This window comes from Theropithecus gelada, chromosome 2 (genome assembly GCF_003255815.1).
Source record: "Theropithecus gelada isolate Dixy chromosome 2, Tgel_1.0, whole genome shotgun sequence".
NCBI lineage: Eukaryota > Metazoa > Chordata > Mammalia > Primates > Cercopithecidae > Theropithecus > Theropithecus gelada.
In genome coordinates, this window is record NC_037669.1 from 158,445,639 (window position 1) to 158,467,941 (window position 22,303).

The 22,303-nt window shown below is 38.8% G+C and overlaps 1 protein-coding gene across 3 annotated transcripts in view; it reads left to right on the forward strand.

The window, feature by feature from the left end:
* TOPBP1 (DNA topoisomerase II binding protein 1) overlaps positions 1-22,303 on the forward strand; it is a 65,441-nt gene that overhangs the window by 9,126 nt on the left and 34,012 nt on the right. For 2 of the 3 annotated variants that reach the window (XM_025376293.1, XM_025376292.1), the window contains exons 8-14: positions 401-567; positions 3,667-3,830; positions 3,977-4,227; positions 9,206-9,564; positions 10,209-10,381; positions 13,461-13,672; positions 15,498-15,784. In XM_025376293.1, coding sequence (XP_025232078.1) covers positions 401-567; positions 3,667-3,830; positions 3,977-4,227; positions 9,206-9,564; positions 10,209-10,381; positions 13,461-13,672; positions 15,498-15,784 — 1,613 coding nt within the window. The remainder of the gene's footprint in view (positions 1-400; positions 568-3,666; positions 3,831-3,976; positions 4,228-9,205; positions 9,565-10,208; positions 10,382-13,460; positions 13,673-15,497; positions 15,785-22,303) is intronic. The other variant, XM_025376294.1, reaches the window with a different exon arrangement.

Consider the following 22,303-nt stretch of genomic DNA (forward strand, 5'->3'; position numbering starts at 1 on the left):
TTAATTTACGGTTTTGCTGCAATTGTTATAGATCGTCTGTATTTGTATAAAAATTGAAACTGTTTCTATTTTGTAGGTGTTGTGTTGGCAAAATGTTTAAAATATTTTTTCAAATGTAAGCCCCTTGGACCTTAAAGTCAGCAACTTCAGATTTTTATGGGAAACAAGACATTATTAGGAAAATGTGTTAAATCTATTTTCATTTAAATAAGATAAGAGGCTTAATTAATTTCATTTTCCCTTTTTATACTTTGCCACTAAGATTTCAGTAAACACCCCTGAATCTTACTTTGGAAGTTGTTTATTGCCCTATATTTGTAAGAAAAGTTAATCCATAGACAATATATAATGACGATTATTTTATCTCCCATAAATTTATACATGTTTTCAAAATATGTAGGTCGTACTCTTTCAGATGTCAGCAATATTTCCAACATAAATGCAAGTTGCATAAGTGAATCAATATGTAATTCACTTAACAGCAAACTGGAGCCTACACTTGAAAATCTAGAAAATCTGGATGTCAGTGCATTTCAAGCACCTGAAGATTTATTAGATGGTTGTCGGGTACGTCTTTATTATATAATACATGCAGTAAGTGATGATATGCATTAGCATTTCCTGGCCTGACTTTGAAGACCCTTCAGAGTTGGGCTTGCTTCTTACTACCTATGTAAACTCTCCACTCTAGCTAAGTAGATGTGCTTACTAGACCATGTCCATCCTTTGGCTGCAAGAGTCCCTCTGCCTGTGAGGTATCTTCCTCTGTTACCTTTTAAAAGTTCATTTCAGGTTTTAACTCTTCTCTCAACCCTCCTAACTACATTAATCTTTCCATCTGCTGTATTTTGAGAGCACTTAGTTTCTGAACGACTTATTGGATTTTTTATTTTTATTTTTTTGAGATAGAGTCTCACTCTGTCGCCCAGACTGGAATACAGTGGCACAATCATAGCGTCCTGTAACCTCGAACTCCTGGGCATCAGCCACCCCTTAGTCCACGAGCAGTTAGGACTACAGGCATGTGCCACTACAACTGGCTAGGTTTTAAAATTTTTTTGTAGAGACAAGGTCTCACTATGTTGCCCAGGTTTGGACTTTTATTTATAACTATCATCTCAGTGTTTACAGTGTATTAGACACTGTACTGATCATTTTATGTATGTTAATATATATATAAAATCTCATTTAATTCCCACAGATAACTCTAAAATGGATATTATCTTGAGGGTAAGACTTAGAGAATTAAAATTCTTGTTCAGAGTCACACAGAGAGACATTAAGTGGCCAGTTATCTACTCCAAAGTCTGTGTTCCTCACCATTAGAGCCACTGCTTTGTTTGGTATTTCTTGGGCTATTTAATTTTTTAGTATATGAATAATTGTCTTATGAGTTTGTTGATGGAAACATCATATGCTATACTTTTTCGGCTGTCTTAGATTGGAAAACTTAATGTATTCCTATTTGTAGAATGACTTGGCTGTGCATTAATTTTCACAGAGTAGCAAAAATTTAACCCTACCTTATTGTTAAGAAGGGAAATTGGAGCTGGGCGTGGTGGCTCATGCCTGTAATCCCAGCACTTTGGGAGGCCCAAGCAGGCAGATATCTGAGGTCAGGAGTTCAAGACCAGCCTGGCCAACATGGTGAAACCCCATCTCTACTAAAAATACAAAAACATTAGCTGGGCGTTGTGGCAGGCGCCTGTAATCCCAGCTACTTGGGAGACTGAGGTAGGAGAATCGCTTGAACCCAGGAGGCGGAGGTTGCAGTGAGCCGAGATTGTGCCATTGCACTCCAGCCTGGTCAACAAGAGTGAAACTCCATCTCAAAATTTAAAAAAAAAAAAAGGAAATTTAGCAAATTACCCTTTTTTTTTTTTTTTTTTTTAAACTTACCAACTTACTAGCTAAACAAAAGGTGGGCTTTTGTTTTTGTTTTGAGACGGAGACTTGCTCTGTCGCCTAGACTGGAGTGCAGTGGCGTGATCTCAGTTCACTGCAACATCTTCCTCTTAGGTTCAAGCAATTCTGCCTCAGCCTCCTAAGTAGTTGGGATTACAGGTGTGTGCCACCATGCCTGGCTACTTTTTCTATTTTTTTTTTTTGTTTTTGGGACGGAGTCTCGCTCTGTCACCCAGGCTGGAGTGCGGTGGCACGATCTCGACTCATTGCAAGCTCCACCTCCCGGGTTCATGCCATTCTCCTGCCTCAGCCTCCCAAGTAGCTGGGACTACAGGCGCCCACCACCACGCCCGGCTAGTTTTTTGTATTTTTAGTAGAGACGGGGTTTCACCTTATTGGCCAGGCTGGTCTTGAACTTCTGACCTCAAGCGGTCTGCCGCCTTGGCCTCACAGAGTGCTGGGATTACAGGCATGAGCCACCACACCTGGCCCAGAGGTGTTTTGTGTGATCTTTTATCCTAGACTACCAATTCTAGATATAACTTTTAATTATTTCTTACATATAGAAAGTATATGATTCCAATTATTTGTTAAAATATAGTCTAGTAATGGGGGTGATTTAATTTGGGGTGTAAATACAGTTTGGGATACATTTGTTATACTTAAATTTTTTTTAAGGTCACCTTATGTAAAATAGAGGTAAAATGATTTTTATATTGATTAAATTGATTTAAATGTATAAATCCTGGTGGTTAAAAATAAATTACTGCATACATGTTATCCTCAAAGCATTGTGTTCAGTTCTTTGACGTACATGTATTTTTTGTTCAGTCAACTCTGTGAATAAGGTAACATCAATTTATAGGTAAGAAAATTGGTTTAGGCCGGGCGCGGTGGCTCAAGCCTGTAATCCCAGCACTTTGGGAGGCCGAGACGGGCGGATCACAAGGTCAGGAGATCGAGACTATCCTGGCTAACCCGGTGAAACCCCGTCTCTACTAAAAAATACAAAAAACTAGCCGGGCGAGGTGGCGGGCGCCTGTAGTCCCAGCTACTCTGGAGCCTGAGGCAGGAGAATGGCGTGAACCCGGGAGGCGGAGCTTGCAGTGAGCTGAGATCCGGCCACTGCACTCCAGCCTGGGCGACAGAGCGAGACTCCGTCTCAAAAAAAAAAAAAAAAAAGAAAGAAAGAAAATTGGTTTAAAGAGTATAAGCAACTTGCCTATTGTCGTTAATCATTGGCAGCTGGCAAAAAACAACACCCCCCGCCCACACACGCGCACACACACGCACGCTCATGCACACACACACATGCACACGCGCGCGCCCACACACACACACACACACAATTTAAGCCCAGGTGTTCCGAATTCAGAAAGCTAACTACAGTTTACTTTTATAATTACTTTAAAATTTACAAGTAAGCTTCACAGTTAAAGAAGTTACCTGCATTTTAGAAATTGGTATGCACTAATATTTAGAAGATGTTGGAATCTGGCTTCTATTTTATTTATAGCCTCAAAATACTTATCAGATATCTACTGTGAAAGATAATAATGCTGTATGAGATTGTAAAGAGTGATTAAAAAATCAAAGTTACAGAACGGTTAAAAAATCAAAAGTTTCAGAATATATTTATTCATATATCTTAAATGTACACAAGTTGTCGTATTTATACGCAGTGGATTTAGATATATATTTTTAGTTTTTTTCTATTGAGAGAAAGCATGTTATATACATTAAATATTTTCTTTCTTGCAGATGTATCTTTGCGGTTTTAGTGGCAGAAAGCTAGATAAACTGAGAAGACTTATTAATAGTGGAGGTGGAGTTCGTTTTAACCAGCTTAATGAAGATGTAACTCATGTTATTGTGGGAGATTATGATGATGAACTGAAGCAGTTTTGGAATAAATCGGCCCACAGGTTTTTTCAGTTTTTAATTCAAATCAATTTCTACTACATAATTTTTCTTAAAATTGCGTATCCATGCAGTTCTGGAAACCGCATGACAAGTGGGATGATGGTCTTTATAGCTTGCACTAATACATAACTATGTGCTGTTTTTGTAGGCCTCATGTAGTGGGAGCAAAGTGGTTGCTAGAGTGTTTCAGTAAAGGTTATATGCTTTCTGAAGAACCATATATCCATGCTAATTACCAGCCAGTGGAAATTCCAGTTTCAGATCAGCCTGAAAGTAAAGCAGCTCTTTTAAAAAAGAAGAACAGCAGCTTCTCTAAGAAAGACTTTGCTCCTAGTGAAAAGCATGAGCAAGCTGATGAAGATCTGCTCTCTCAGTATGAAAATGATAGCTCCACAGTAGGTAAGAAATGCTTCATTAGTATTTGTAGTTAGTAAGAAATATTTTAGTAGCCTAATACATACATATGTGATCTCTGCCAAGTTTTCTAGAATATTTTAAGTTAAATTAACCTTTTTCTTTCCTTAAAGTTTTGCTTATAACTTTTTTTCTGAGCAGGCAAGACGATAGGGTCCTGAACCCTTTAACCCTCTCTCTCTTCAGCTAACTAGCTCTATTTTGATTTGTTACATATACAGGCATTGCTTGATTTGTGTGTGAGTTTCTAATAGCATGAGCCTTTTATTAAAACCTTGTAACGAATGCTTCTTACTGGATTATTGTGGTCTTTCATGCATGAAACACTGTACTGTGGACTTACCACCTCAGTGTGTACTCTATGTAGTAAGGTAAATTGCCAGTGAAGCATTATAAACGTCATTACTTCTTTTTTATTAAAAAGAGACTTTATAAAATACCTAATATGGCCAAAATATATAAATTTAAATAAATTTAATGTGTATCATAACTTAAAATCTAAAGTTAATCAGAATTTTAATCTACTCAAATTAAACAAGAACCTTAGAAAACTCTTTTTTTTTTTTTTTGAAGCAGAATTTCGCTCTTGTTGTCCAGGCTGGAGTGCAGTGGCCGTGATCTTGGCTCACTGCAACCTCCACCTCCCGGGTTCAAATGATTCTCCTGCCTCAGCCTCCCAAGTAGCTGGGATTACAGTCATGTGCCACCAGCCCTGGCTAATTTTGTATTTTTAGTAGAGATGGGGTTTCTCCATGTTGACCAGGCTGGTCTTGAACTCCCGACCTCAGGTGATCTGCCCGCCTCGGCCTCCCAAAGTGCTTCGTGAGCCACGAAGCCTGGCCTAGAATATGTTAATGATCACAACTAGCCCTTCTCCCTATCCCCACTCATCAACGTACTCAGCTTATGTGATTTTGTCTAGTATTTTCATTATCTTTTAAAATCTCACAATTAGGCATTATCCTTTTATATAATCAACATTTGTTTCATTTACTAACACGTTTAACTGTTGTTTTGCTCTCCCCAGTTCTTCTTACATCTGAGACCTCTCTTCTGGAATCATTTTCTTTCTTCCTAAAATAATATCCTTTAGAGACTGGTTTAGTTTCTCTAAGACTCTTCAGCTGGGTATACAGTTCTAGACAGTTTCTTTGTTTAAGCAGAGAGATATTGTTTCATTGTCATCTGTTTCCCTGACTGCTGGATAGGAAGTCACATGTCAGTCTGTCTTCCTTTACACGCAATCTGTCTTTATCCTCTGGCTGTTTTTAAGATAGTCTTCCTTTTGGTTTTTGTGTCCTAGAGCTTTACCGTTTATTTGTCCTGCTTGAGATTCATTGTGCTTTCTGAATCTGAGAGTTAGTAGGTTTTCTGCTTTTTGTTAGGTTGAGAAATGTTTATTATCTCTTTGAATATTGCCTCTCCCCCATTCTCTATATTTTCTTAACTCCCATTTGCTTTGTATATGGGTCACTTAATTTTCCAGATCACAAATCATCTCTTCAGTTATTGCCTAATCTGTTTTACTCATCTATTAAATTTTCTGTTTTAATAATTAATTTTTCAATTCCTAGAAGTTTTAGCTTTTTAAATAGTCTGTCATTTATTTTTTTCTTTTAAAAATAGAGATGGGGTGCTACTGTGTTACCCAGGCTGGTCTTGAACTCGTGGGCTCAAGCAGTCCTCCCACCCCAGCCTCCCAAAGTGCTGGGATTACAGGTGTGAACCACCACACCCAGCCAAGTCTGTCATTTTGTATTTGTATTTTTTGTTCTTTATTTCTTAAAACACATTAAACCTATTAAAACATCTGTGATTTGTTCTGTTGGTTATTGTTTATGGTGCCTGGTTTTCTCGTGTTTTGTGATTTTTATTGTGAACTTGTACTTACTAGGACTCTAGGAATTCTAAGAAACTTGGGGTAGGGATTTGTTACCCCAGAAAAGGTTCATGTTTGGGTCTAGGTGCCTAGGAGTTTACAAACTCAGTACACCTATAAGTTGGTGTATTGGCTGGAGGTTTCTTAGACCATCCAGCTAGTATGAATTTATACCCAAACCTACTTTGAGGACCAGCCTCTGATGAACAAATTCTCAAGAGATATTTTTTCCGCTTGACCCAAAGCCAGTGTTCTTGACCTTTTCCTTTGCAGGGCAGATTTGTTGTTGGTTGCTTGGTTGGTTGGTTGGTTGGTTTTGGTCTGTTTACTAAAGGTATGTCTCTTCATGGGTTCTGGGTTTGTTCTCTCAGGCGATACTCTGCTTTACCTCTAATTTTTATGAATCCAAAGGACTGGCTCCTGTCTCTTGTGTGATACCTTTACATCCCAAGGGTCTGGGTTACTGCACAAATATTTAATAGATTTTGACTAACCATTAGCTTTAGTAACTACTTAATGTTCTAGATTTAGTAACCACTTTAGTGGTCTGGATTTTAATATTTTATCCTATATTTTGAAGTGTTTTTAGTGAGAGGGTTTCAAAGATGCTAGCCCACCATATTTCTTGAGAGGGAATTCCTAGCATTCCTTTTTTATTTACACTGTTCTGTACTACAAAATTGACTTTTCTCAAACCATTTACTTATGCTTTAGTATTGTATCACATCAGGAGATCATCCAAATTTTCCAGGATGCTCTGGTATAAAGAAGCCACAAATTAACTGAAAGCGATTTTTTTTTTTTTTTTTGGAGACGGTCTCACTCCATCACTGAAGATGGAGTATAGTGTTACAATCTCGGCTCACTGCAACCTCCTCCTCCCGGGTTCAAGCAATTCTTTTCCCTCAGCCTCCTTAGTAGTTGGGAGTACAGGTGTGCACCACCACGCCCAGCTAATTTTTGTATTTTTAGTAGAAATAGGGTTTCACCATGTTGGCCAGGCTGGTCTCAAACTCCTGGCCTCATGTGATCCTCCTGTCTTAGCCTCCCAGAGTGTTGGGATTACAGGCATGAGCCACCACACCCAGCCAGCGATTTTATATACTATCCTTCAGACAAGGGTACTTGGTGTAGGGCAGGTGATTAGTTTCTTAAACCGTCCTTTCTAAGGCTGCTAGTGGTTTACTGACTTTGTAAGGATTAAGTGATAGTAAATCTCAGTGGATCACCAAGCATCTGAGAAAATCTATAGTAAAATATTTTATAATTAATTCTTAGAATTGCTTTCGATTTAAGGGAGTTTTTTTTTTTTTTTTTTTTTTGAGATGGAGTCTCGCTGTGTCACCAGGCTGGAGTGCAGTGGCATGGTCGTGGCTCACTGCAACCTCCACCTCCTGGATTCAAGCAATTCTCCTGCCTCAGCCTCCCAAGTAGCTGGGATTACAAGCACACGCCACCATGCTCAGCTGATTTTTGTATTTTTAGTAGAGATGGGGTTTCACCATGTTTGCCAGGCTGGTCTCAAACTCCTGATCTTGTGATCCTTCTGCCTCGGCCTCCTGAAGTGCTGGGATTACAGGCCTGAGCCACCGCGCCCGGCCCTAGGGGAGCTTTTTGAATAATAGGTTTGTTACGTAGTATCTCTTAGGCTTTTGGATGTGATCTGTTTGAAAAGAGATCCTACTGCTAAAATAAATGGAAAGAACTGCTGTAAAACATGTTAGTTTGTTATGAGTCTCTTAACTTCAGAGTTTTACTGATGGTTTATTAAGAACTTAGTATTTCTACTTTGTTTTTATAGTAGTAGTCTAAAATTCTACGGAATTTCTTCCTCCTTCCCATCTTACCAACAACATGTAGACATCGAACAAAGTTTTTTTTTCTCCTAGATGTGACTGCAAAATAATTGTACTTGCAAAAAATAAAAAGGGTTTCACTTATAAAACAAACTGTTTACATTTTAACAAAACCGTTAAAAGAACTTTCCAGAATGTTTTATAGTATTGTGTCACCTTTAATTCCATCTAAGCATATTCATTCTCATGAGTATATCTATAAATTGTAAGTATACTATTGTCTTTTATTCCTTGTATTATGAAACCAAGGGTCAAAGAGGCTATAAAACTAGAACCCATCTCTCCTGACTTACTGATCAGTAAACTCTGTAGACAAAACTATGCTTCCTTAGTGTGAATAAGAACAATTTTAATACTTATGTTTAGTAGGAGTCATAAGTTCCTAATATATATTGCAATGTACTTAATTTACAAGTTCCTAATATATATTACAATTTACTTAAAAATGAAAATGCTAGTGTCTCTTGGAGATGAGGATAGAAATACGAAGATGGCACTATAACCTGGTGTTATGAACTCTGGAGTCAGACAGACTTTGGTTCGTATCTCATTTCTGCCACTTAACTGTGTGACCTTAGGCAAGTTACATAACCTTTTCAAGTCTGAGACTCCTTTTGGACAGAAGGGATGTGCTGATAGTATCAGCCTCACAGTTAGCATTATGTGAGCATTACATGCATGTAAAGCAGTTAGTCACAGTGCTTATATAAATGAAAGAGTGATTCTTGAATAGCTTCCAGTCTTGTTGGAATCACGTGGCAGGGTAAACTTTTTCTCTAAAGGAGTAGACAATAAATATTTTAGGATTTGCCAGCCACTTCCTTATAGTCATTTCCATATTAACATGTTCCATGTTAAGGGCTTGACCGTTACACCATTTAGACTTGTTAATTTTTTTTCTTAATGGTATTTTGTTAGTTTTATGGTGAATCATCTAAACCAGTTTTGGAACTAAGACAGTCCTGTAGGAGCTATATAATTTTAAACGAATTCAAGTGTCTATTATACTAGGAATACCTAGGACTAACATGATTGCTCTTGTCCTTCCTAATGGACTCTTGGTAACCCCGAAGACGGAGTGAATCCATATCCCTTTATTATACACGTAAGCTTTAGTTTTATAAGTATGGTCAAAATTCTCAGATTCCATGTTACATTAAAATCCTTGCTAGAAATGAACTTTATAGGGTAAATTGTTGGTTAGAAAACATGTACTTTTCTCTTTCAGTGGAGGCTAAGACGTCTGAAGCCGAGAAGTCTGAAGTTAGGCCCTTTAATGATTCTACTCGTGCTGAGCCCTTGAATGATTCTACTCACGTTTCTTTGCAAGAAGAAAACCAGTCTTCTGTCAGTCATTGCGTCCCTGATGTTTCTACAATTACTGAAGAAGGCTTATTTAGCCAAAAGAGTTTCCTTGTTTTGGGTTTTAGTAATGAAAATGAATCTAACATTGCAAACATCATAAAAGAAAATGCTGGGAAAATCATGTCCCTTCTGAGCAGAACTGTTGCCGATTATGCTGTGGTTCCTCTGCTGGGGTGTGAAGTAGAAGCCACTGTGGGAGAAGTTGTTACAAACACATGGCTGGTAAGACAACACTGTAGTGGTTGCAATAAAGTATTGAAGATTATCTGAGTGCCAAGAAGGTTAATGTTTGTTTCTTAGGCAGTTCAGTTACAGTAAATCGGTGTTTGGATTTGAACACTCTTGATTTTACTTTTAGCAAGGGAAATTCTGAAGTTAAATGTGCAAGTTTCTTGGGCCTAATCCTGATATGGTAGAGGTTACTCTTTCCCAGAGGCCACAGCAGCAACATTCCTTCTTAGGAGGTCACTATAGGGTCATCTCATACTGTTTGTCCTGTTTTCTTACAACCGAAGCATCACGGGTAATTTCACTGTTGATTTTTTTTTTTTTAACGTTCCAAGAATTATGAGAAAAATAGTGTAATACATTGGAAGGAATGAAATGTAAAGCAACATTCAATAACTCCAATGATAGATCTTACTGATTGTAATAGCCTAATGTAATCAGTCGATGTATGCATATGTGTGTATGTATATGTATATTTTAACGTTATGATATGAAATGTATTGAGAATGAGCATACACACGTTTGTATTAAAGTAAAACTTCTTATCAAAACTGAATTATTGCTCGTGTGCCTGAATGAGTGTTAACCACTGGCTGCTTATTTCAGGTTGGCTTTACTGTTTCTCTTGTTTTTAAAAGGTTACTTGCATAGACTTTCAGACTTTGTTTGATCCAAAGTCGAATCCTCTCTTCACACCAGTCCCAGTAATGACAGGAATGACTCCTTTAGAGGATTGTGTTATTTCATTTAGCCAGTGTGCTGGAGCAGAAAAAGAGTCTTTAACATTCCTAGCAAACCTCCTTGGAGCAAGGTATGTGATCTTTTTAATGCACCTGTTGTGTTGGTGTATCTTTTTATTTATTTTGACTTCTTGGAGAGCATTCAAATTAGAATTTGGTTGGGTGTCTTTATTATATTTATGGATGTTATATAGTTCCTTCTCCCCTCCCACTGCTTCACTTGACTAACCTTAAAAAAAAAAGTACCTCCATTGTCCAAAGATGAAGACTTAGGTATCATAAGAGATAATAACTGCAGTGGATCCAAATACATGAAATAGTGTTTAAGTCGTGACTTCATAATGACACCAAATAAACTAAGGTAATTGATGATCTTTGAAAGATGCTAGGGAACCAGTCTATTACTTTGAAAGCTGACAAAAGGAAAGGATCAAGTAATTTAACCTGCATTTCCTGTGCAGTTTGCATCAGGGTAACATGATAGTGGATATGGCAAAGTTTCCATTTTTAAAGATGTTTCAACAAACAAACAAACAAAGAATGATAAGATTGTAACCCCTAATGAATGAAAGAATCTAGGCATTGAACATCAATAGTTAATCACACAATAAAGGGACAAGATATGATGTGCCTTCTTATGAAGAATACACCACCACTTTGAAGTAGTCTTGCCAAAATAATCAAACCTCAATCTGATGATGCTTCTAGATCCAATTCCCAATTTATAGGAAATGCAAACAGCAGAATAACACGTTAAACTACACCACAATGATATAATCAGCAAGACCCAGACTTTGGTACAACTCTATGGCATAAATGATCCAGTGTCTTCAACGAATGTATATTAAGGGCATGGAAAAGAAGGTAGGAACCTATAAGCTAAAAGACATGAAAAAGCAAAAGCCTAAATATAGTCTTTAAAGATGCCATTATTTGATTATAGAAAAGTAAAGAAGTGATTACTGTAAGTGTCCAAATAGACTGAGCACAGTGGCTCATACCTGTAATCCCAGCACTTTGGGAGGCCAAAAGATTGCTTGAGCTCAGGAGTTTAAGACCAGCCTGGACAACATAGTGAGACCTCATCTCTATTTAAAAAATAATTTTAAAAAAATGAGCCAGGCATGGTGGCATGTGCTTATGGTCCCAACTACTCGGGAGGCTAAGGCAGGAGGATTGCTTGAGCCCAGGAGACCAGGGCTGCAGTGAGCTATGATCACACAACTATACTTCAGCCAGGGCAACAAAATGAAACCCCGTCTCCAAAAAAAAAGCCCAAATAGTGGCTACTATTAAGAAGGGAGGGAACGGGGGTTGTATGGCATGTTGGAGAGGTTCTGGGGTGGTTAGCGAGATTCTGTCTTCTGACATGGGTGGTGGACCTAAGGGTTTCACCTTATAATAATTCATTGAGCTGTATATTTCCTTTTTTGCTGTTTTCTGTTTGAATTATATGAAACAAAAAAATTCTTTTAAAACCGAAATTGTGGAAGATAATAACATACATGACAACAGACGCCACTGGATGCAATTAAAGCTGCATTCAGCAGGAAAGTCATGCAAATTCTGAAATAGAATAATTGGGACTAGCCCTAACAGTTATTAAAATACATTTTGTGGCCAGGTGTGGTGGCTCATGCCTGTAATCCTAGCACTTTGAGAGGCTGTGGCAGGAGGCCAAGTTCGAGACCAGCCTGGGCAATATACTAAGACTCTGTCTTAAAAAAATTTTTTTTAAATGAACCAGGCAGTGTAGCATAAATCTGTAGTCTCAGTTATTTGGGAGGCTGAGGTGGGAGTATTGTTTGAGCTTGGGAGGTCAAGGCTGCAGTGAGTCACAATGGCGCCACTGTACTCTAGCCTGGAGGACAGAGCAAGACCCTGTCTCAGAAAACAAACAAACATATATTTTGTGAAACTTCACTAAATAACAGTGTAGTTGCGTGTAGCAGAAAGTTTAATTCAGGGACAGCAAGAGTAGCAGGAGACTCAAATACACAAAGGAATTTACGATAAAAGTGACATTTCAAATTATTAAGGAAGACATGGCTTATTCAATAAATAGGATTCATTAAAGCTGGAGCAATATCTCATATCTAAATAAGTACTGAATGGATTAGTGGGTTAAATATAAAAAATGAAGTTATGAAAGTACTAGGATAAACACATAACATAGAAAAAAAGTGCCAGGAAACATGGGAAATTTAAAAATCTGAAAAGTTGGGAACTGGAACATAAAACCCAGAAGTCATAAAAGAAATCACGGAATTCTGTTCACTCTCAAGTCGTAGACTTCTTTTTCTGCCCTGTATTCTCTGTGTGTAATATCCTGTGATCTTGAGGCACTTAATTTCTATTTTTCCCGTATCGATCCTTAAATATTGAGAGGATCAAATGAGATAATATGTAGAAATGCTTTGGAAAGTTGTAGTAGGTTAAAAAATAATAATAATGTGTTATTTATACACTTTGCTCCTGTCACTTCTTCCTTGCCTTCTTTTGGGAGGAAAGGACAAAGTGTGGGGGTGATAACTAATTTAGGAGGTAATTTTGGCTGTGTGAGGTGGTTCACGCCTGTAATCCCAACTTTAGGAGGCTGAAGCAGGTGGATCACTTGAGCTCAGGAGTTTGAGACCAGGCTAGGCAACACGGTGAAACCCCATCTCTACAAAAAATACAAAAATTAGCCAGATGTGGTGGTTAGGAACTACACCTGTAGTCCTAGCTACCGGGGAGGCTGAGGTGGGAGGATAGCTTGAGCCTGGGAAGTGGAGGTTGCAGTGAGCTGTGATTATGCCACTGCACTCCAGTCTGGACAACATACCAAGACAAGACCCTGTCTCAAAAGGAGGTAATTTTGCTGTCGGTTCTTTGCATGTCTAATTATGCATAATTGTCTAATTGTCTAAAAACAATACGTCTAATTACGTTTTTATAAAAAATTTGTTACAGCAATACATTTTTACCCTAGAGTAAGCATTTGTAAGGGGATTAGCTTAATTTCAGATAGAATAAACCAACTTTTAATCAGTATTTTTTTTTATACTTACATGATCTCTAATCACACTGTTGTGTTGGAAATTTTGTTCTTAAGTGTTGCGGGTGAATTGTATATGTGACCATTTCCACTTCTTTAAATATAAATTTCAGTGTTCAAGAATACTTTGTTCGCAAATCCAATGCAAAGAAAGGCATGTTTGCCAGTACTCATCTTATATTGAAGGAACCTGGTGGCTCTAAATATGAAGCTGCAAAGAAGTGGAATTTACCTGCAGTTACTATAGCTTGGCTATTGGAGACTGCTAGAACGGGAAAGAGAGCAGACGAAAGCCATTTTCTGATTGAAAATTCATCTGAAGAAGGTTAATACTTTTATTCTGTTATTTTATATATATTTACAACTGGATGGTTTCTGGGATATAAACGTGCCAATGCTTGTGTTTAGGAAAGGTCATTGATTTTCGCTTTTCACATTGGGTGCAGTGAGGGTCTCAGTGTTTGAAGTCTAAAGATGTAAGCCTGGCTCCTATTTATTGTTGATTCCTTCGATGGCTCACAGTAACATACCATGTAATTAATGTGCTCTCTCTCCTCTTATCTTTGGGCTTCTGCATGTTTCCTGTAGACCACCTCACAGTTGCCAGCTCTTCCTTCTTATCTTTCAGTTCTCAGCTAAGATACCACTTTCACTGGGAAGCCTTTCTTTTTTTTTTCTTTTTTTCTTTTTTTTTTAAATTATTATTATACTTTAAGTTCTAGGGTGCTTGTGCATAACATGCGGGTTTGTTACATATATACATGTGCCATGTTGGTTTGCTGCACCCATTAATTCGTCATTTACATTAGGTATTTCTCCTAATGCTATCTCTCCCCCACCCCCGTACCCCACAACAGGCCCCGGTGTGTGATGTTTCCCGCCCTGTGTCCAAGTGTTCTCATTGTTCAATTCCCACCTATGAGTGTGAACACGCGGTGTTTGATTTTCTGTCCTTGTGATAGTTTGCTCAGAATGATGGTTTCCAGCTTCATCCATGTCCCTACAAAGGACATGAATTCGTCCTTTTATATGGCTGCATAGTATTCCATGGTGTGTATGTGCCACATTTTGTTAATCCAAATCCAATCTATCATTGATGGACATTTGGGTTGGTTCCAAGTCTTTGCTATTGTGAATAGTGCCACAATAAACATACGTGTACATGTGTCTTTATAGTAGCATGATTTATAATCCTTTGGTTATATACCCAGTAATGGGATCACTGAGTCAAATGGTATTTCTAGTTCTAGATCCTTGAGGAATCGCCACACTGTCTTGGGAAGCCTTTCTTGACTCACTAAGTATGGCCTTTGTCTTGGTGTAATGTTTTGTTTCACCATGACACTCTGTATCATCCCTTTCATCTCTTAACTCGGTGTTATAATGGTGGTTTATTTTGTGTCTCCCTGCTAAATTATAAGTTCCAGAAAGGCAGTGAACATGCATGTCTTGTGAATTCTGTATTTCCCGTGTCTAACACTAGGCCTGGCATGGAGTAGCTATCTAATAAGGTTTTTTGTTAAATGTTGAAAACAGGTGGAAGGCAGAGGTGGAAGAATACAGTACCCTCTCTTGTAAGATAATAGCATTCCTGGGCAAACTTCAGGGGCACATCAGCAGCTTGGGAACACCTCTCAGAGTCATTACTTATTTTGCCAGACAGACTGGTAATTTTATGACTGAGGCTAAGTGATGTTTAGGTCGTATTAAAATTTGATTAAGGGCTTTCCAAAACTTTACTGTAGTTAACTCTGAGTAATTCAGGTTTTCTTTGTAGCCTGTCATTGACTAGAAAGACATTCACTGATACAATTTTTGGCAAATAGGCTTATTGAGACATAGCAAGATGAAACAGGAAATCTATTTTTAGTTTTTCAGTTAATGTGCTTATCTAACTCAACATATATTTAATGCATAATCTGGTTTGTTTCTTGGAAAGTAGGTATATAATTTTGTCATTTAAAGTGTACTGAGAATTGACATGAAAACTAACAGTTAGATTGGGATGACAAGGTAGATGGATCACTTGAGCCCAAGAGTTATGCAAGAAAGAAAGGAAATAAAACAGATGTAAAACATTACTTCTTGTGTACTGGAAAAAAGTGGGCATTAGTGGCTCATATTTGTTTCTTTTCATTTTAAATCTCTAGAACGAAGTTTGGAAACAGAAATAACAAATGGAATCAATCTAAATTCAGATACTGCAGAGCATCCTGGCACACGCCTGCAAACTCACAGAAAAACCGTCATTACACCTTTAGATATGAATCGCTTTCAGAGTAAAGCTTTCCATGCTGTGGTCTCACAACATGCCAGACAGGTTTCAGCCTCCCCAGCAGTAGGACAGCCACTTCAGAAGGAGCCCTCACTACACCTGGATACACCATCAAAATTCCTGTCCAAGGACAAACTCTTCAAGCCTTCCTTTGATGTGAAGGTAAGGTTTATAGGCAGTGGTCCCAGAGTTAACAGTTTTACCGTTTATAAAGTTAAAGCACCAAATTCAGCATCACCTCTAAAGTGTAGTAGTAAATTTTCCAGAGACATTGGCAAGTAGATTTTTGTTATTGCGTTTGAATGTTTTGAGTCCCAAAATACATTTAGGGTTAAGGTAAGAGCTATAGATAAATATGGTGTGAAATTAGGACATCTGGGTTCAAGTACTAGATCAATCTTGAACTGTATGACTAGGCCGATCATTTAACATACCTGAGCTTCAGTTTGTTTCTTCATACAAAGAAGATAATATTTGCTCTGAAAATTCATAGATTATAAAGATCAAATGATGAAATCACTTTATAAACTATAAAATGTAAACACACTGCTACTTTATATGTTGGTTCTCAGAGTACAGCCACGATTTGCCTTCTGAAAATGTGTGTGTATCACCTTACTTGAATTGTTTCCTGTAAAGACATGAGTTAAGTCTGTGTTTTAGTTTGATCTCCTGAGCAATATAGTATGGCTCCCTTTCTGAAAAATTTGTTTGCAAATCAGGGGCTAATAAAATCTTCCAAATGATTTTCTTTTATTTTCCAAAGCTGATTTTCATCACTATTTCTTCAGTAGCTTTTGACGTCTTAAGTGGCTGTTCAAGCCGTTGTCTATGATTTCTTTATCTACAAACCTTTGCAGAATTATTTTACTCATTTGTCTGTTGATATTTTTGCTTGTAGGGTATTTAGAAGCAATATTTTAATAATTTTTATTAGTGTGTTTTGGAGCAGACTTACTAAAAAGTTTACAGATTATTCATATTCAGAAAATAAATATTAACTGATATCCAGGACAATTTTCCCCAAGCTAATTTATGTCTTTATTTTTGATGAGAATTCCAGTGACCCACATGAAAAAAAAAGTCTTTACTATTAAACTCAAAATTCTAAGTTTTCACATGAAATCTCTTCTGAGGTAACATTTTGGACTGTGATTAATACTCAGGTCCATATCCCTTAAGAAATAAAGGAAAAGCCGGGCGCGGTGGCTCACGCCTGTAATCCCAGCACTTTGGGAGGCCGAGGCGGGCGGATCACAAGGTCAGGAGATCGAGACCATGGTGAAACCCCGTCTCTACTAAAAATAGAAAAAATTAGCCGGGCGCAGTGGCGGGCGCCTGTAGTCCCAGCTACTCGGGAGGCTGAGGCAGGAGAATGGCGTGAACCCGGGAGGCGGAGCTTGCAGTGAGCCGAGATTGCGCCACTGCACTCCAGCCTGGGCGACAGAGCAAGACTCCGTCTCAAAAAAAAAAAAAACCGTCTCAAAAAAAAAAAAAAGAAATAAAGGAAAATCAGTCTTGGGAACTGTGAGGTGTAGGATCAAGTCTCTTCTTTGTCTCCTACTGCCTTTTAAAAGCAAGTCAACCTCTTTCGGCTTCATTATTCTCATCTATAAAATCCAGATGATCTCTGAAGTCTCTCATAACTCACAGACTCTCCGAAGAGCAAATGTAATAATATTAGTAGGCAAGAAAACAGTAGAAATATTTTCAGTCATTGAGACCATTCTTATGTAGATACTTTGCAATAAAAGTTTTGCAGTGGAAAGCTGATAGTTCTGAATAGCGTGAGTACAAAAAGCACATTTAAAGATTTTATTGTTTAGAGTCATAATATTGAGCAGTGTTTTTTCTCCTTTTTCTTTCTTTTTTGATGGCACATAAATAATGCTTCATCTTATAATCAGTGGTTCTTCAAACTGATATAATATGGTATATTGAATTATTTACTCAAAACATGAAAGGGCCTATGGAATAATCACAAAATTGACCATCTCTTAGGCCTCACCTTCCCTCCCCACCAAAAAATTCACCTCTTATTTAAACTTAATTTTTAATTAATATACATCAGAGCAGTCCAATAAGTATACTGCTAATGAAATATCAGGGTTAATCATTGGGAAGCCACTATACACGTTCAGATAGAGACCATGGTCAGCACTGTAAACCCTTCCTTGTGGCTCCATCACTGCTTCCTCCCTAAAGTATACTCCTGACTTCTAACCCTATTGTTTTGTTATGCTTGATTTTGACTTTTAAATATATGGTATCAGAGTATGTATTGTTTTGAGTCTGCTTTTTTAAAATTGTTCTTTAACCCTTATTTAGATGTGTCTGTTTTGCTACATGCAAATATAGTTCATTTATTTATTCCTTTGTATGGATATACCGAATTTACATTTCCAGTGTACTGTTGATGGGCATTTAGTTGGTTACTGGTTTTTTGCCCTTACAAAATAATTTCACTGTGAGCATTCTTGTGCGTGTCTCTTGGAGTCTATGTGTGTGTATTACTATGTGGTATATACCTAGAAGTGAAATTGTTGGGTTCTATTTCAGCTTCAGTAGAGAACGACAGATTTTTTGCCAAAGTGATTATACGAGTTTATGCTTCCACCAGTAGTGTGTTGAGTGTACCCAGGGTTCCTCATCTTTGCTGATACTTGCTATTATAAGCCGGTTTATTTCATTTTTTACTTCAAAATAATTTCTAACTTACAAAAGGTTGCAAAATAAAAATGGTACAAGGGGCTGGGTATGGTGGCTCGCATCTGTAATCCCAGCACTTTGGGAGGCTGAGGTGGGAGCATCACTTGAGACCAGGAGTTCTGGACCAGCCTGGGCAAAATAGCAAGACCCCCATCTCTAACAATTTTTTTTTTTTTTAATTGGCTGGGCTTGGTGGAGTGCACCTGTAGTCCTAGGTACTCAGGAGGCTGAGGTGGCAAGATGGCTTGAGCCCAGGAGTTTGAGGCTGTAGTGAGCTATCCTACCACTGTACTCCAGCCTGAATGACAGAGCAAGACCCTGTCTCAAAAAGAAATAAGTACAAGGATGGCTGGACATAGTGGCTCATGCCTGTTATCCCAGCACATTATGAGGCTGATCAGGGGTGGATCACTTGAGGCAGGAGTTGGACACCAGCCTGGGCAACATGGTGAGACCCCACATCTACAAAAAGTTGGAAAAATTAGCTGGGCATGATGATGCATACCTCTTCCTACTTAAATGGTATTCTTTATTATTTGTCAGTTTTCAATTATGTTTTTGGCTCCCACTAATTGCCTGTATAGAAGATTTTATTCTGTTTCCCCCTTTTCTCTCTTCTGTTTTTCATTGCATATTTTTTTACTTTGTCAGGAGGGAAAATATATTTTTTCAACCCACAGACCCCACCCTTGTTTTGGTCTTAACTCTATAATCAAATATATGAAATAGTACTCTTCTTTTTGAAGCTTTCCTGTCAGCTTTGGTATGATGAAGTTCATTTTCTAGTAGGTTCCTCAGGAATCTGTGTATACACTTGTGTACAGTATTCCTTGAGTTATGCATGTTCATAACTTTTACTATGGCCTTGTTTCTTCTACAGATTGTTTGGATGTACTATTCTTAGTTTGCTTTTTTTTTTCTTGAGTTTCCTGAAAATGCTCTTCCACTACTGCCTTGCTTTGTGTGTGTTGTTTTTGAAAAAAATCTGATGCCAATCTAATTAAATTATCTTGTCTTTGTAAGTTATTTCATCTTTTTGCCTGGAGGTCATGTGGATTTTTCTTTTATCTTTTTTTTTTTTTTTAAAGACACAGTCTCGCTCTGTCACCCAGGCTGGAGTGCAGTGGCATGATCTCGGCTCGCTGCAACCTCTGCCTCCCGGGTTCAAGCAATTCTCCTGCCTCAGCCTCCCGAGTAGCTGGGATTACGGGCATGCGCCACCATGCCTGGTGAGTTTTTGTATTTTTAGTAGAGACAGGGTTTTGCCATGTTGGCCAGACTGACCTTGAACTCCTGATGTCAAGTGATCTGTCCACCTTGGCCTCCCAGAGTGCTGGGATCACAGGCATGAGCCACAACGCCTGGCCTTTCCTTTTATCTTTGAACTCAAATAGTTTTACGAGGATGTCTAGATGTTAAGAATTCTCAATCATTTGAAATCAGTTTTCTACAATACATGGTAGGTTTTAAAATTTGATTCTTTTCAAATTTTTGGTCTGAGAGATGAGAAGAATGGAGTTGCCAATCAACTGAGTTGAACAGAACAGGTTGGGATTGGAGCCTAAAGATGAAGAGTTCACATGTTAGACACATTAAGTTGGAGATGCCTGTTAGATATCCAAGTAGTTGTTAAATAAGCAGTTGCAAATAAAGCTGGAAGTTTGAGGAATGGTTTGGGCTGGAGATAAAAATTTGGGGTTCTGAGTTTGTAGGTAATATGTAAAGCCATGTGAGGACTGATGCCAAGAGAACAGGAGAAGGCGAAGAAAGGAAAGAGGGTTTTTTTTGTTTTGTTTTGTTTTGTTTAAGACAAGGTCTCACTGTGTCATCCAGGCTGGAGTGTAGTGGCATGATCATAGCCCATTACAGCCTTGACCTCTGGACTCAAGCAATACTTCTACCTCTGCCTCCAAAGCAACTAGGACTTCAGGTGCATGTCACTATACCTGGCTAATTTTTAATTTTTTTGTAGATACGGGGATCTTACCACACTGCCCAGGCTGGCCTTAAATTCCTGGACTCAAGCAATCCTCCTGCCTTGGCCTCCCAAAGTGTTGGGATTATAGGTGTGAATCAACATGCCCAGCTGAAGAAAAGAGCTCTAAGGAACACCTTGAGGTGCTCACCTTTAGAGGAGGAACCAGCAAAGGAGACTGAGAAGGAGCTATAAGAGAGGAGGAAAGCCTAGAGATTATTTTAGAAGCCAAGTATTTCAAAGAGGGAGGAGGGGTTAACTATGTCCAGTACTGCTCAAAGATCAAGAAAGGTGAGAATAGAAAATTGGCCAGTGGATTTAGCATTATGGAGGTCAATGGTGTCATCATAACATTAAGGGTTTTGGTGGCATGATGGAGATGGAAGCTGGTGTGGGTTCATAAAGAAATGAGAAGAATGGGAGACATTGAATGTAAACAATGATTTTTGAAGGAGTCTTGCCATAAAGGGGAGCCAAGAAAATGGAGTTGTAGTTATGGGGCAAAGTAGGGTCAAAAGAATGTTGTTTTCTTTTTAAGGTAGAAGAAATAGCCAGGCTCAGTGGCGCTTGCCCATAATCCCAGCACTTTGGGAGCCCAAGACGGGAGAATCACTTGAGTCCCAAGAGTTCAAGACAAATCTGGGCAACATGGCAAGACCCTGTCTTTACAAAATACACAAAAATTAGCTGGGCATGGTGGTGCACGTCTGTAGTCCCAGCTAGTTGGGAGGCAGAGGCAGGAGGATTGCTTGAGCCCAGGAGATAGAGGATGCAGTGGGCAGTGATCATGCCGCTGCACTCCCGCCTGGGTGACAAACTGAGACCCTGTCTCAAAAAAAGAAGAAGAAGAAATAACTATATGCCAGTGTAACTGCCAGTAGAGAGCCAATTGATGATGCAGATGAGAGAAGGAAGACTTGCAGGAGGCTTGAGTCTTAGAGGCATTGGGATCTACTTAAGTAGAGGAAAGTACTAGTGGCACGTGTGCTGAAGGCAGATAGAGGTGGTCTGGGAGCTTCTGATTTTTGTATGAGGAATCCTCTAAAATGCTTTGAAGAAATTTAAAAAATTAAAGTTTAGTGTATAGAAAGACTATGTTCTTGGCAAAATAGATTTAAGCATCGTCAAGATCTGTAAAGGCATATTAATCTGTTTGCACATTGCTATAAAGAACTACCCCAGACCGAGTAATTTGTTCTTATTTTTATTTTTTTATACTGAGACGGGGTCTTGCTCTGTTGCCCAGGCTGAAGTGTGGTGGCGTGATCTCGGCTCACTGCAATCTCCGCCTGCTGGGTTCAAGCAATTCTCTTGCCTCAGCCTCCCGAGTAGCTGGAATTACAGGTACCCACCACCACACCCGGCTAATTTTTGTATTTTTAGTAGAGATGGGGTTTCACTGTGTTGGGCAGGCTGGTCTCAAACTCCCAACCTCAAGTGATCCACCCACCTCAGCCTCCCAAAGTGCTGGGATTACAGGTGTGAGCCACCATGTCCAACTTTATAAAGGAAACAGGTTTAATTGACTCACAGTTCCACAGACTATACAGGAAGCACCACTGGGGAGGCCTCAGGAAACTTACAGTCATGGTCGAAAGTGAAGGGGAAGTGAACACGTCTTTCATGGCTGGAGAAGGAGGAAAAGATAGCAGGGGGAGATGCCACACACTTTTAAATAACCACATATCAGCCAGGCACAGTGGCTTACACCTGTAATCCCAGCACTTTGGGAGGCCAAGGTGAGTGGATCACCTGAGGTCAGGAGTTCAAGACCAGCCTGGCCAACATGGCAAAACCGCATCTCTACTAAAAATATAAAAATGAGTTGGGTGTGTTGGCACATGCCTGTAATCCCAGCTAATCGAGAGACTGAAGCAGGAGAATCACTTGAACCAGGAGGTGGAGGTTGCATAGAACCAAGATCGCGCCACTGCACTGCAGCCTGGGCAACAGTGAGACTCCATCTCAAAACAAACCAGGTATCATGAGAACTCATT